Source organism: Ptychodera flava, chromosome 11 (genome assembly GCF_041260155.1).
Source record: "Ptychodera flava strain L36383 chromosome 11, AS_Pfla_20210202, whole genome shotgun sequence".
Classification (NCBI taxonomy): domain Eukaryota; kingdom Metazoa; phylum Hemichordata; class Enteropneusta; family Ptychoderidae; genus Ptychodera; species Ptychodera flava.
The window spans coordinates 9,137,568-9,152,913 of NC_091938.1; the positions used below are offsets into that span (position 1 = coordinate 9,137,568).

Genomic DNA, 15,346 nt, shown 5'->3' on the forward strand with positions numbered 1-15,346 from the left:
GATGGCGCCATTCAACTCTGAAAGCATACAAATAAAAATAGTTTAATTTCTAACAATTCTACCAATCTTTCACTATAAGTTTGTTTGTTTATATGATCGTTACGAAACGTTTAATGTTGTCATTTCTACTTTAAAATAGCGTTTTTACTTCAATGATAAGTGAATTTAATCCTTGATACTAAAAATAATTCTTTCAAATTTTTAAGCTCGTTTTTCTTAAATAAATGAAAGAACTGGTAAAAATAATTTGTCGATACTTTCAATGATTGACAATATAATGCAAAGAGGGAACAAAAATATAACACGAACAGAAAAACAGCGAAGAAAAAGGGAAAAAAATCTAGTAAGACGAACATTACTTTCTTTTAAAGGGACAAAGTTGGCCATTTTTAATGAATTTTGTTTGATGCAAGATATTCTTATATTGTTTGACATGTTAAAAGATACTGAATGAATGGGTGGCCATGCATATATTCGACCCCGGTATTAGACAAATTAAATGAAATCATCGCGAAAATGAATTAATGACCATGACCATTAATTCATTTTCGCGATGGTTTCATGTATCGTGTCTAAAACTGTAGTCAAATATGTGCATGTCATCCATTCATTCAGTATCTTTCAGCATGTCAAACAAAATAAGTAGTATCTTGTATCAAACAAAATTCATTAAAATTGGCCGACTTTGTCATTTTAATCGAACTGCCTTTCACGGCCATTACTTCATTTACTGTATTCACAACGAATGGAACCAGTAAAAGGTTAAAACGATGAAATAAGAGAGTTCATTTCTTGAAACAGCCTTTGAAAACAATCTCTTAAAAAACTGGAAAGCATGCACTAAAGTAGACCCGAAATTTATCCCAAATGCGGAAAAGTTTAGCGTCCAGAACTCTAGCCGGGGTTGGGTCAGTTAAAACAACACACTGGATGGCGCACAATTGGAGTCAGTGAACAACGATTTGCTCTACAGTGCATTTCACATCGGTGTCACAACTCAACGTAGAGACGGACACATTGCACCTACGACACATACGATCAGCTGGAGTATCTCCACACAATTCAAAATCACCGACTCAGTGATTAATTACAGTACACCAGCATGGGGTACCTCTGTCTAGACTGATACCCGATCAATTGATTACACTTTGTCTACAATATAACTGTTTTTGACAGTGTCAGTTGAAAGCTAAAACAAGAAAGTGTGTTTTTTTATTTAGTTTCGCAGAGAAAATCTCTTCAGCTCTTCAACATGCTTCGTCGTAGAACGTGTTCGCGTTCCAAAGACAATAGTGTTTCAATTTTCAACAGGTATCCAGATGTTACGGCAAAACTTCACCTATCTGCGATAAAAGTACAAAAAAAGAAGAGCTTTCTCTCTAGAGTAGAGCTGTTTCCGTAAGGTGGCGTTTTACTTAACAAGACACTGTTTTCGAACAAATGTTTCTTATCAAAGATGGCATGCAACTTCCCTGGTACTGTATACTTTCAAAAAGAAGAGAATCAAAAGTTTAGTATGATAGCAAAACTTTATTACTTGAAGGCTTATTTATTTAGGGTAGAAAACCTCAAGTTTGGTATTCTCGATAAGTCAAAAATTGATGATAAGTCAAAAACTTAATTCGACTCTATGAAAATTTAGACTACCTGTAGAAAAACTGACAATTTTGTTTCGCATTGTCTCATTGAAGTTCTTAAGGTAGCATGCGCCTCGAAAGTGAGAGACTTTAAAGTTTGCTAAAACTTTCCTCAAGGGGTATTACAACTATTCTCTTTTAAAATCAAGAGTAAAAATCGTAACCAATAGTAACCAATCACCCAAGATTTACCGATATATGAAATTCAAAATGGCCGCCATCCCTCTGTTAAAGCTATGGAGAAAAATAACATTTTCTATTTTCTAAAACCCAAGACACAGAAATGTTTTCTTACGCCAGGAGCTTTAAAATAAACCAGACTAGAAACGTTTGAGACCCCGAATATCTGTCACTGAGGGGCATTCTACCTTGAACGGCAGGGGTTGAAAGATTCATTAGCAACATTCAAATCATTCTCATTCAAAATGTAAGAACTTTATTGCCAAACAAAGTGGTTATTTTATTACATAGTATTTGAATGATATAACGTGAAAATTTCACAAAATTTGACAAGGCCAGAGCGTATTAAAATGTTTTGAAAAGTTGAAAACGGGAGAAAAAAGGAACCAGGAAATCGAGTGATTTGCTTAAATTTACACTTCTTTCTCAACAAACTTACGATCCCATGTCATGCGAGAAGATGAACAGATGTACGGATACGCCTTTCATTAGAACTTACTTTATACGTCTCTTATTGTCAACAGTGGTCTGGAATACGAGGGAGGCAGAATTGTCTCGTTTTCTTTGATAGCCTCATATTTCATTGACCTGAGTGCAAAATTCCCTTTAAGATTGATAACAAGCTGTGTTTATTTCTCATTTACATCAAGCTGAACAGAATTGAGGGTGTGATTTGTTTCAGTCACTTGGCATCTGCAAAGCTGAAAACTCCTTCTTCCTGCGGAAGTATTCGCCGATCTTTTGGATTGAATATCTGTTAAGAAAACATTCAAAGAAACGTTCCTTAAAAGAAATTACAAGAACATATAGAATTTTGAAGATTTATCACACTTAAATAGTGAATATGTACCGCTGGCTATAATCAATCCTTTTGTTAATTGACATTAACTCAGTTTTTTAATTCTGAAAAACATAACGCTTTGAATAAAACACCGCCTGACAAATTTTGGAAGCGGAAGATCACGTTTTGAAGACCCTGCAGTTTCAAATGTACGTAGTGGACTAAGACTAGTCTAGGATAAATGAAATTGGGAGGTTTTCGGACGATATTTCGATCATATTTGACCTGATTCCTGTCATTTGCAATGCGCAGAAGATAAATTTGTGTTCGGATAGCTCCACCTGTCTCCAGCAACTTATGTGTTAAATCAGCTGCTCTCTGTATTCAACAATGGAATTTAAACCGTGAATGTCGAACAAGGCTAATAGTTATATATGCTAGATTCTTTGAACTCTAATATTTGAAATTCGTACAAAGAGGACATCCTTTCACCGGAAAGGGGCGCCATCAACTTTCTCGATTTTTTATTTAATCTGTGAAATAATTCAACCTTATGTTTACAACTGGAGATAATCAAACGAAGTCAGGATGGTGTGTTATACAGAAGTTTATACAAATAGGACGTGATTCTATTCATGGAAGGGCGCACATTTAATTTATAAAGTAAAATCATGCTACGTTATTTGTTATATATCATCATCATTAAGCAGTGGCGTACATTACAGTAACTTACCCGAGATAATCAAAGTCAATGGTAGAATGCGCTGACTGAATCAAACCCCAAAGTCCCCACAAAAAATGAGCAGCCTAAGTAATAAAACAAAATAAAATCAGAATAAATGAAACGTGAAAAATAACTGAAATACGTCAAACAAAATGTATGGTACATGGCAAATACAATCCGCCATATTATTTTTACGACGTTATGATCACCGTTGAAATAAGGCAATGAGCAGAGCTTAAGCATTTTGAAATTTTAACCAACAATCGGCTCGATGCTAACAAGAAAACTGAATTTACTATTATATGCTGCTTAAATTCATAGCCAAAGCATTATTCAAATAATTTAACACCTCTGCATCACAGTACAAGAATACATAGGTAAAGCTTCTTTGAAAGTCCTATGCAGCTTAGATCCATGTTGACATTAAGTATTGGTCGAGGCAATTCAACTCCAACTTGTGAACAGTTTAAGAACGTAAACAATCAAGAATGCTTTGCATAGATAGGCCAATGTCAACCGTAACTGTAGTTGACAACAGAAAAGTATGGATAGGCCTGATATTAAAATATAGATATTAAGACCCCGTTTTGTCCCAGTGGCAGTATGATATCACATCGGTTATCAGTAGCATCATTGGTCATTCTTTTAAACTTAGCGCTACATCGTACATGTAGTAGTAGTGTAGCTGTTTATTTTAGTGACAGTCACTTTTTTAGTTTCCTTTCATCTAAGCCATATTACTAAAACACCAGAACCACCTTAAGGTTGTTTGCATTACACTACGCCATGTATGTATGTATCATTCATATGATTGATCCCCACTACCAATAACTTATTGCTAAGTTCGTGACTTGTGTGCGAGTCCCTGTAGAATCCCGTAGGATCCTTAGGTTGAAAGGTTAGGTGATGAGTTTAGCAGTTTACTCACCATCCACGCACAACAGAATGAAAAGCCCTATCTAAGAGTCAGGACCGCCCATATTGTACCGACTCATCCATTAGCTCAGTTGGTAGAGCATCCGTAATGTATACGGGGGGTGTGGGTTCGAGTCTCGCATGGGTCACTTTCATTCACCACTGTAGGTAGGTAGGTAGGTAGGTAGGGTGGATTGGAATGGCAGGGTATGATTTACAATTCATGCCTAAAGAGCACCGGATTCGTTCACTTTTGGCATTTTAATGACACAACCCTGCACATGAATTTGTTTCGTGGTGTGATCTAAAGGACAGAGGGGTTATGGCCAGTTTTACTTTTAAAGTATAAAGGTAGGCCTATTGATTTTGCTTGAATTTTGACCTGAAAGACCGAACTGAACTGATATCTCTTGCCTGTCTCATTATGATGTGATATACTCGTGCTGAGACTAAAGCATCCAACTATTGATACACAAGAAGGCTACGCATATATGATGTGTAAATTGTAAAACAAAGTGCAAAATTACCACTGAAATATTCAAATGAAACACTGCCCACCTACCAAGGCAAATTTATTGACAACGACGTATAGCTTTTCCACGTCCATGTCGGTGACATGTTTGTTGACGCCAGACATTGTGTACCAATCGCTTAGATACTTTTTCAACCATTTGAGTTGAAATTCCTTCTTGGGGTAGTTGTCAAACTCCATCACGTCAACTCCTGAAAAGAAACAGGCAAATGATGGTGTTGAACACAATGCTATATGTATCATGGACCATAATGTATTCGGTGCGTACATATTTACCAAAGTAAATGTAAGTAAAGAAAATTAGGAGTGAAAATTCCATATTGAAATATAGAGCATAGCAAGAACAGCTTACGCACCATCTCATAACATCTGAGCAACTTTGCTTGATGTTTTATAAATTGATGAGAAAAACAAAATTCGTCGGTATATACCTATGGCATGGTTGAATATTTTCAACAAATGAAATTACATAAATACTGCCAGAAAAAATTCTTTAAAAGTTTGCCCCCAGTAAGAACGGGCTGATAATTGTAAAACAAGCGTTTAAAGGCGATGCAGTGTTCATTGAGAAGGTCAAGGAATGGAAAGTTAATCTAAGAACGTCCCTTTACATTGTCAAGGAAAACCGAATGAATGAAGGTGAATGAAAACTAAATTTTTTGAATCTTACCAGCAAACTCACAGAAATGGTTACCAATATCAAAAGCCTGGTAGTTGTAAAACGCTGTTTCAAAATCGATGAATGCAACATCTCCTGAAATAAAGATACTTTAAGTAATTACAATTGTGTAATTTGTCGGTATCCAGCGTATCTTTCGAAAGAGTTTGTCCATAGTTTTCGGTGCCTTATACAGTTGGAATTCCCTGTATCTGTTATTCTCCCACTAATCAGATTGCTTATTTTCTCTTGCCTCATTAATTTTGAATGTCGAAATGGTTGGAATCTTTTTTTTATGATTTTGAATTTGTGATATACATCTGAATAATGTCACGTAGAAAGCCATAATTTTGATGTCAAAGCTTTTTGCTATCAGCCCAGTTGTTTATAATTATACACACAAAAATGGAAATATAGAGATTGTAGACACTGACTGAAAGGTGACATGCGCTTCGGCGATAGATATTCAGACTCTCAAATGTTCACAATTGCTTTCCTGATTAACCACTTGTTGGGACTCATTTTAAAGCCCCTGGAGTAAGAAAAATCTTGTGTTATTTCTTTCTAAAATCACAGGGTTTACTTTTTTTACATACTTAACAAAGAGACAACAGCCAGTTTGAATTTCAAATAGCGCTAAATGTTAAGTAATTTGTTTCTCTAGCAAAAAACAGCGCGGTGACCCCTGACTTTTAGTCTTGACATGGCATGAGAATGGACGAATATTTCATTGAGGAAAGGTCCAAGAAAGGTTTGAGGCTTTAAAAAAGTATGTTGTTAACCTGTGACTGTTTTAAACTCTCGACCATCACACAATAGAAATTTGAGGACTTATAAGAATACTGATTAATTATGTGGCATCTTCGCACATCGAGAATACCTAGTACTTCTGAATGAATGAATGAATGAGTGAGTGAGTGAGTGAGTGAGTGAGTGAATGGATGAATGAATGCATGCATGCATGCATGAATGAATGAATGAATGGATTGTATAATTAAAGTTAGATATTCAAACCAGCTGATGCATATAAGTACTTGTTTCACTTACTGGTCTGTTCTTCGTACACTATATTTCCCAATAATAAATCATTGTGACAGAACACAATTGGTGAGTTCAATGGAACCAACTTTGTCTCTAACTCTTCGACCTCCTTTCCAAGTTGGTCATAGTCCGGAATGTTTTCTTGAAACCTGTGTGTGGAGGGGTGATATACAGGTATGGGATAGTGAAAGTGCACGTACGGACCTGTTGCTGTGGGGATTTACAAAAAAATACGGGAAAGTACATAAACTGGGAAATTGTCGTGACACATTGACAAAAGAGGAATGCAAGATTATCACTGAAATATGAGGAAGGAGAAAAGTTAACAATAAGATCAAATGGCAAATTTCATGATAGAACACATCAATAATGATATATTGCAGAATTTATTTTTTACTATTAGCAATACGGCATAATGTATCATTCTTGGTTGTATAAAATTTTTCTATCTTAGTTTTTCCGCTTATTTGCCTCTTTCTGTTCTGCTTCGTCATTTTCTCCTTTCACTTGGCCTTTCTCTGCAAGTTTTTCTCTTCCGCTGTGCTGATTTTCTTATCTTCTGTTGTAATGTCTGCCATTCCTATATCTCGGAAATAGAAGTCTTATAGCTCATTTTTTGCTGAAGGATTTCTTAAATAGTACATAGATTTTACCTTCTGTTCTTCTGTTCATTTTCAAACTCCCTTGGAATCATCTGATAGAATTTTTTCATGGTTGGAAATAATCCAGCACTTAAAATCTTCCTATCATCTTCCGGTTTAACTGTGTGCAGTTTTGCCATTCTATTGGCAATTAACCTGCGAAATACATCAAGACTTCATATATATGGGGTCGTTTCTTTCGGAATCTATCACTTTAAATACAGGCGCCCCTCAAGGATGTGTCCTATCCCCTATGTTATACTCGCTAGTCACGCACGATTGTGCCTCATCCAATGATAGTTCTCTGATTGTCAAATTCGCAGATGACACGACTGCTGCGGGTTTCATTCTCAATAATGATGAAGCAGCATACCGAGACCAGGTGGACGAGATGGTTGATTGGTGCGATCACAATAATTTGCAATTGAATGTAAACAAGACAAAAGAGATGATATTTGACTTTAGAAAGAAGAATAAAATCGATCATCTACCATTGAGGATTCTTGGCAAAGATGTTGAAATTGTTCACACATTTAAATTCCTGGGCACGCTGCTATCAAACGACTTGAAGTGGGATAATAATGTCGATCACATTGTCAAAAAAGCACAACAACGCCTCTATTTCCTTCGCCGTTTGAAAAGCTTCGGTGTTAACAAAATTATACTAAAGAAATTCTACCGGGCTGTTGTCGAGAGTGTCCTTACCTTTTCGATTACGGTTTGGTATAGTGGTACTACTCAAAAGGATCGCGCCAACTAAATCGGATTGTTAAGACAGCTGCGAAAATCATCGGTGATGATCTTCCGTCGCTTGAGTCGCTTTTTAAGACCCGCGCCATTAGGAAGTCAAATTCCATAATTAGAGATGTTAGTCATCCAGCACATACATTATTTGATTTGCTACCGTCAGGCACTCGATATAGATCTATTAGGACAAAAACCAACCGTTTCAAAAATAGTTTTTATCCAACAGCTGTTCGACTTTTAAACGATTTGTAGTGTTACTTTTGGTGTCTTTTTAAACTTGTCAGTGTGATATTATGTTATTTGTTGTTTTATTTCTAGCCTGAGCTCTGCAGATCCACCCAGAATTCCATTGTATTTTCGTTTTATACATATGGTAATAAAGTGTTATTATTATTATTATTATTACTCTATTACACAACTAGCATAACAGGCTTACTAAAATAGACATGATGCTTTAAGGTGGTTGGAAAGACTAGAGCGTCAGTTATAAATTTCAACAAAACTATTAAAATATAAAAGTAGTCAACATTCTCTGTGGAATAAAAAAACTAGACATTTGGGCACAAAGGCATTGCAGAGTTATAGCCTGTTAAACTTCTGAAAAACTGACCAAATAAGAAGAAGTTGGGGAGTCCTTAGTGTATTAACTATGGTAGAGGTCCCCTAGCTTTTAATAAAATGTTTGAAAAGGGAAAGTCATTATTTGCTGTTTTTCAGGAAAGTTTGACAAGGCGGTGCTGGCATTCAGAGTGAGTGACTGCTATTGTAAATGCATTTTTAGATTCTTTGAGTGTCAAAGAGGTGTCAAAAGTGAGATTAACCAAAAAAACTGCTCTATGACTTCAAAAGAGGGGTGCAAATATGGCTTGTTTTGAACATTTTTGACAGAATAACACTTTTCCTACATAATTGTATACCAATTTAATCCAACTTTGAAATGAGATATGGACATGGAATTTTTACAGCCTATTAACAAGGTTGCAGATAAGATTTGTACAGCACAATTTTTCTGTATTTGAAGTACTTTTTTAAAATCACATTTTGAAATTTGAAAGAATTTTTAATAATTTTTTGATATATAAACCCATGTAAAATCATAAAACAAATTTTATTTACAAATCTTGCCGTACAAATCTTACAATAAATAGTGTCAACATATTTATAACTAATTTGGTAACATTTATACTATCCAATTATTATTAAATTCAAATATGTAAAAAAAATATGAAAGATTAAATTTTAATATTTACTGGTGTCATATTTCAAATCATGGCTGCAAATATACAATTTTTATATTCTCTTGGAGAAAATATTAACTAAGGGAGTTATCCTGAAAATTTGAACTAAATATCTTGATTCTAACACTTGAAACTTGACATTAACTGTGAGAAAAGAATTGATGCAAAAATAGCCTTTCCAACCACTTTAAAAGAAAAACTATCGAAACAATATTGGATTTCTGTTCGTAACTTTTAAATCGCCTCACATCTGTATTATTTTAAGACCAAAAATTTCCACAAACAAGGGCACATGAGTGTCTAACAAGTGTTCATTAAAAACTAAGCTTTGACAGAGAATGCAAATTTAAAACTTAAAATGCACAAAAAATCGTGGGACATTTTTACTGGTTGTTCAGGCGTATGATGATTGTCGTGATAGTTAAACTATCGCGGTATTGACACAATTTCTGTAAAGTGGTTTTATTTTGTATCCGTAGGTTGATTTGCAAAGTGAAAACTGAGCAAAACATTCAGCACTGTTGAAGTACCCACCCCATGATACCAATTTGAAACACTGATAATAATATGCAAAATATTTTCGCATACTCACGGATATACTTTCTCCGACTTAACCATGTCTGAATCTATTGTCTCACCAGGGATATACTGATAACAAATCCCATTATTGAAACAACAGTAAAGTTCAGGACCACATTTGGCTTTGAATAAGACCTGCAAGATTTCTATTTCATTTGCCCTGTCCATCGTCAATTCTGATTTGTGTCCATAAATGCGGACTAAAACTATGTCACGTGTGTTTTCAGGCAAATAACACCCGAACAATTTATTCATGATGCCACCAGTAAACACCTGAAATGTAAAATAAGAAAGTTTATATTGTATTAAATGTTGATTCTTGATTCTAATATTTGCAAGTCACACAGGGATATTGGAAATTGTGTACGAATGTGTATAAGCCATATCGGGCAATCATGCCAAGGTAGGTTCTGACCGGTCTGATAAATCTTTGTTTTGAAGGTTCATTGGCATGCCATGACAAAGCTCTATGAACACCTTGATAGAGGTTCCCTTTAATAATTTTGACATAATAAATATTTGCCATTATGATTTAATTACTTTATAACCCCCAGGATAAACCAATCACAACTTGTGTACATGTCCAACGGTATGTCGGTATCTAAATATGTCAAAATGATCCTGCATTGTCACATCAGATTACTTTCTGGTCTAGTCAGGAATTTGTCAACCGTTTCAGAAAGTAATAAATCGTAAAATACCGTGATGCATTTTTGATACAGATGCATGACAAGAGTTCCTCTAACATTTCCTGAGATGCCATCAGCGTAAAGGAGCTGTATCTTTTCAGGTCGATCGACAACACGGATAAACACAATTTTACTTTCAAGGGAACGGGTCGTCGGAACAGCGCCTGTGCGTCTTTCTTGTTTACAAACAATTCATTTCATGCACGTTATCTAAATGCATCACGCCCTTATAGCTGCGACGTAACATTCAATTTCTTCGACATGTATTATGACAAACATGTTTTAACCTTCAGCAATCGCCAACGTATCTTGGATATTGTGTTTACATTGGTCGTATGGGTCCCCATACGACTTTTAAGCGAAGTTCCAACGACACCTTTACCTCCATTTTGTTATTCGATCTAAATAAGATCTTCTCTTCCTCAACGTCCCCTGCTGTACAAGGATCCAGGAAAACCCGTCGCAAAGCTAATGAGGAAACTTAGGCAAAGCCGTGGCCTATCGATGGCGTATCGATCAGATCAGGCCTTGGGTCATCGCTCGGTGTAGGGTTCTATGGCTATGACCTAGACCCTAACACTGTCGATACACTACGCCACAGCATCGGTTGAGTATTAACAGCCAGGAAAGCCACTAAAACATAATACAGTTTGATATAAACCAAAGCAAACAAGCATGTGTCAAGACCTCAAACATGTCCCATTCTTAATGAGCAAGACATCCTATTGGCTCATTTGCATAATATGAAATTAATTTCTGTAATTACGCTATAAATCAACTTTGAGTGCAGAAATTGTGACTGGACCTCTGCTATATCTTAATCATACTTGGGTCTACTGATTTTGTGAGTTTTATGAGCATGAGATTCCTATCAATACCTCATTTGCATATTTAATGAATTTCTGCAATTAAGTTAACTATCAAGACTGAGCGCACTACGTTTGACTGGACCTATGCTATTATTTGATCATACATCCTGTTATGCTAATGTTTTATGAGCATGAGCATTATGAACAACTTGAAGTATTTAAAAGAAGCAATTCGTATGACTTGAAAATGTCCGTATTACTTCAAAAGCGTCCAATTATAGGGTAAGTATTGTAAGACTTGAGTTTAAAGGTATACAGTCACCTGTAATCTAAATATGCCCATATATGGTCAAAGGGGCTTTCCTTGGCATTCAAAGTGCCAATGTAAGGGCGCTGTTTTTAAAAGCGGCCACCCGCTTAAAATCTGTGATTGGTTAGATTTTCTCTTTCCATGGTAACTGTGGCAAAATTGGAACAGGTGACAGTATACCTTTAACCCCACCCCTCCTAGTATCGTAGTGCACGTTTAGCACCGGAGCATGTTTGAGGTCAAGGACATGTTTGAGGTCTTAACAGGCATGCAAAGGTCATCTCAGTGAGTCGAGCCACACTGACGTAAACGCGACTGTTGCCAACCATAGAGGATTGCTATGCTTTTTACATCCCAACTATTCTGTCTGCCGAAGTATAGTGTCGCGTTGTACGCGTTACGCGCTGTCAATTTTAAGGGTTGGTTTTCGTGCCTGCTTCGAACAGCTGGCAAAGGGCAACAATATTGAACCTTGGTACAACGATACCTTAAATTGTATATTCTCTGGCTTCCATTCAGGTCTGATTATCTTCATTAAATCCAACGCTCCTGGTTCGGGTTTATATTCATCTACAGTAACATCAATGCGTTGAACTCCTGCTCCAGTCAGTGCCATTTTAACCACTGATCCGATCTCCAAGCTGTCGACTTTGAAAAGAGGGTCACCTGACAATAGGTCGGGCGGTCAGTGCAATGGTCTCAATCTGTTTTGACAAGGGGTGTTTCCTAGTCAAGGACTAAGCCAAAACAGACCCAACGAAACCGAACGCGGCCAAAAATATCCTAAATAGTCGACACTGATACTGAACTGGGACTTAAACGGGACTAAAAGTCGAAAACTACGATAGAGATCCAGGAATCTGATATTAAATTACGATACAGGTCCAGGGACATGCGATGACCTCGTACAAGTCGAGAGTCGATGACATACAGGAGCTTTGAGGGCGCCATTCAACCCTGACTATACACCAGTGACGTTTAATTTCTGGCGATTTTACCGTACATTCAGTTTATAAGTTTATTGTTTATACGACTGTTACGAAAATTTTAATGTTGACTTTTCTGTTTTTTAAAAAAATAACGTTCTATTTGTATGATTTCCATGATTGAATTTAATCTTTGACACTAAAAATGACCATACTCATTCAAATTTTTAAGCACGTTTTTCTTTTCAGTAAGCTTCTTGAGAACTTTACGTCAAATAAATGAACGAAATGGTAAGAACTATTTCTCGATACTTTGAGCGATCGGCACCATCATGTGGAAGGTAAAATCTAATAAAAACAGAAAAAAACAGCGAAAACCAAAAACTCTAGAAAGCCGTCAAAACACTGAAAACAGTCGCCCTCTTTAAAGACGAACATACTCTCTTTTAATCAAACTGCCTCGCAAGGTCATTACTGCATTTACTGTGTACACAACAAATGAAACCAGCTTAAGGTAAAACAATGCAGTAAGACAGTTTATTTCATGAAACATCCTAACCCTTTTCAAAAACAGACAAAGTGTATTTACATTCTTGTCGTAGATACATTTTATTCACAGTTTGCATGAAGTTTACAGGTGTGAAAGTAATGTACTAATGGAGATATACGAGAAATTTAGCGAATGCCATAAAACCTATGTATACATTATGTACAAATAACGCCTTAAGGGTGTAACTATTCTAAAAATAATTGATCAAGAACAGGATTGACAGCCCTGTTTTAACTCTATGGCCGACACTAGGAAGAACTCATAAATCAATGAAGTATATGTATTTCGGATAACTTAATTAGGAAATAACTCACATTAAACTTGCGTGGCAGTGATAATCTCTCGCTGTCTGTTTGTTTGTTTGTCTGTCTGTCTATCCGTCGTTTTGTCTGTCTGTTTTCGTCTGTATCTATAGAAGTACATATGCTTCATTATAATAAAAAGGACTGAAGCCCCCCAACAAGACAAACGGACTTACATGTCACCTGAAAAATGTACAAGAGAGAAGAGAGGGTATGTATTGCATTAAATACACAATACTCTGAGAAATTATCGGTTGTTTCTGTATACAAGTACAGAAACACTGTGTATGTGTGTGTACGAGTAAAACGTGTGTGTGTGTACTAGTTAAACGTGTATGTATGTATGTATGTATGTATGTATGTATGTATGTATGTATGTATGTATGTATGTATGTATGTATGTATGTATGTATGTATGTATGTATGTATGTATGTATGTATGTATGTATGTATGTATGTATGTATGTATGTATGTATGTATGTATGTATGTATGTATGTATGCATGTATGTATGTATGTATGCATGCTTGCATAAATATATCTATTATTCATCATAGGACATATTTGTCTGCACCCTTCTTCTCTCAGGATGCAGTTAAGTATGGCAGATGGCTAATAAAAAGTTACAAATTAAAGCATGAATCTGGAATGCCTGAACCTTAAAATGATAAATAAACGGAAAGCCATTTGAAAAAAAATAGGCAAAACATTGAATTTCCTTAAATGCACGTATAGGTTTTGCTGTGAACATGACAAATCACCTTAAGCTGCGTCTTGTCGTTTCAGAATGGCGCGTCTTTCGATAGGGCGACATCTGTTTCCAAAATCTCTATTTCTCTTAAGTTAACGAAAAATCAATAGTTTATACACCCGATGGCGCCTTTGCGTTTATGACTGTACCAACACGGATGCGCGCGCACAGGGCTCAACATGTTCTTGATTATCTGCAGCGCGATTTAAATGTGTCTCAGACACTGAGCTGCCTGAGTTTTTGTTGAAGTTTTGATCGTTTTAAAAATGCATCCTTATTACTTGATCATGAAAACTGATCAAAAAACCCGAATATTGTACCAGAAGACATGCATCAATGTTTAATTACTATGTAAGAATCAAGCTTTTTTCAAATTTTATACCTTGCATTTTTATGAAAGGTAAATCTTTGCGATCATTATCGGTTCATGCGCTTCATTTCAAAATCATGAAGTTGTCGTCACTTTTTTTTTATTAGGCAGCTCTTAAAGGAGCCGACTGTTTAATCGCAGTCTTGAATTCACTGTCCAGACTGATAATGGTGCCATCGTAAAAAATGTGACGCGCACTGCTCGTTTATGAGATAGATGGTATCAATGGTCTCTTATTGGCGGGCTCTGTCTCACATTTGTGAGTCACTGCGGAATGTCGTTCCTTCCGATGCACTCTGTGTGACCTGGCGAACCCGCGTCGTTTCTCACTTTTATTCGACAGGGAAAGACACAGGCAGGGTCATTCCACTTTTCAATATTTAATCATCTTCGTCTGAGCTCGAAGATTCTGGAGGTTTCCCGATGGCCAATGGGTCTCTTGGGGGTCGTCGTCTTCGGTTGGATGGCGGTGACAAAATCGCGTTAAGTCGCCTGCTCAAACCCGTCTCATCAGCCGGCTTCGTCACCATTACCTAGCATTTGTTATTAAATAAACAAGAAGAAAACACGTGAGCTTTGAATTTTCAATAAACTTCAAACCGGGTCTTCTTCTTTGTGTCTACTTTCAATGCGTCCATTTTCCCACCTTTAAGAAAATGTTTCAAACCGTTTAATATCATTCAATCTTCTACCGATACCAACTTTGTGAGGAGCGGGGCCAAGGTCGTTCCCACACTAGTTTTTTTTTAGAATCCAACCATGCACTAGGCATTGTAAAATGTTACCCTATAATCTAAGAATTGGACATGTTGACGCCCGTTTCAGGTTAACTTCGAAAATGACTCAGCACAATCTCTATAGTATATGGTTGGGAATGTTTAAGGTTTGTAGATGGTAAAGTTTCACTTCTCTCGGTAACATCCCCCGATCTTCGAATAACGCTCTTGACATTCACAACAATTTGCA

The 15,346-nt window shown here is 36.3% G+C and overlaps 2 protein-coding genes across 2 annotated transcripts in view; both read right to left on the minus strand.

Moving 5' to 3' along the window:
- Positions 1–2,047: 2,047 nt before the first annotated feature.
- Positions 2,048–12,391, minus strand: LOC139143462 (ethanolamine kinase 1-like). The gene is made up of 8 exons (XM_070713802.1): positions 11,969–12,391; positions 9,687–9,946; positions 7,122–7,265; positions 6,475–6,617; positions 5,440–5,523; positions 4,800–4,960; positions 3,332–3,405; positions 2,048–2,571 (listed from the first exon to the last, which is right to left on the minus strand). Exons 1-8 carry the CDS (start codon positions 12,095–12,097, stop codon positions 2,496–2,498), a joined length of 1,071 nt encoding a protein of 356 aa, XP_070569903.1. The 5' UTR covers positions 12,098–12,391; the 3' UTR covers positions 2,048–2,495.
- A 527-nt stretch (positions 12,392–12,918) lies between these two features.
- The window catches only part of LOC139143464 (ankyrin repeat domain-containing protein 33B-like), an 86,984-nt gene continuing 84,556 nt past the window's right edge, over positions 12,919–15,346 (minus strand). Inside the window, exon 6 of the mRNA XM_070713804.1 lies at positions 12,919–14,913. Coding sequence (XP_070569905.1) covers positions 14,761–14,913 — 153 coding nt within the window. The 3' untranslated portion in view covers positions 12,919–14,760. The remainder of the gene's footprint in view (positions 14,914–15,346) is intronic.

Excerpts from the sequence above, each read along its gene's own strand:
- LOC139143462 (XM_070713802.1), bottom strand. The coding sequence starts at position 12,097 with ATGGCACTGACTGGAGCAGGAGTTCAACGCATTGATGTTACTGTAGAT. Across the intron at positions 4,961-5,439 it reads CCATTTCTGTGAGTTTGCTG|GAGTTGACGTGATGGAGTTT; the intron begins GTAAGATTCAAA and ends GTTTCTTTTCAG. Across the intron at positions 3,406-4,799 it reads TTGTCAATAAATTTGCCTTG|GCTGCTCATTTTTTGTGGGG; the intron begins GTAGGTGGGCAG and ends TTTATTACTTAG.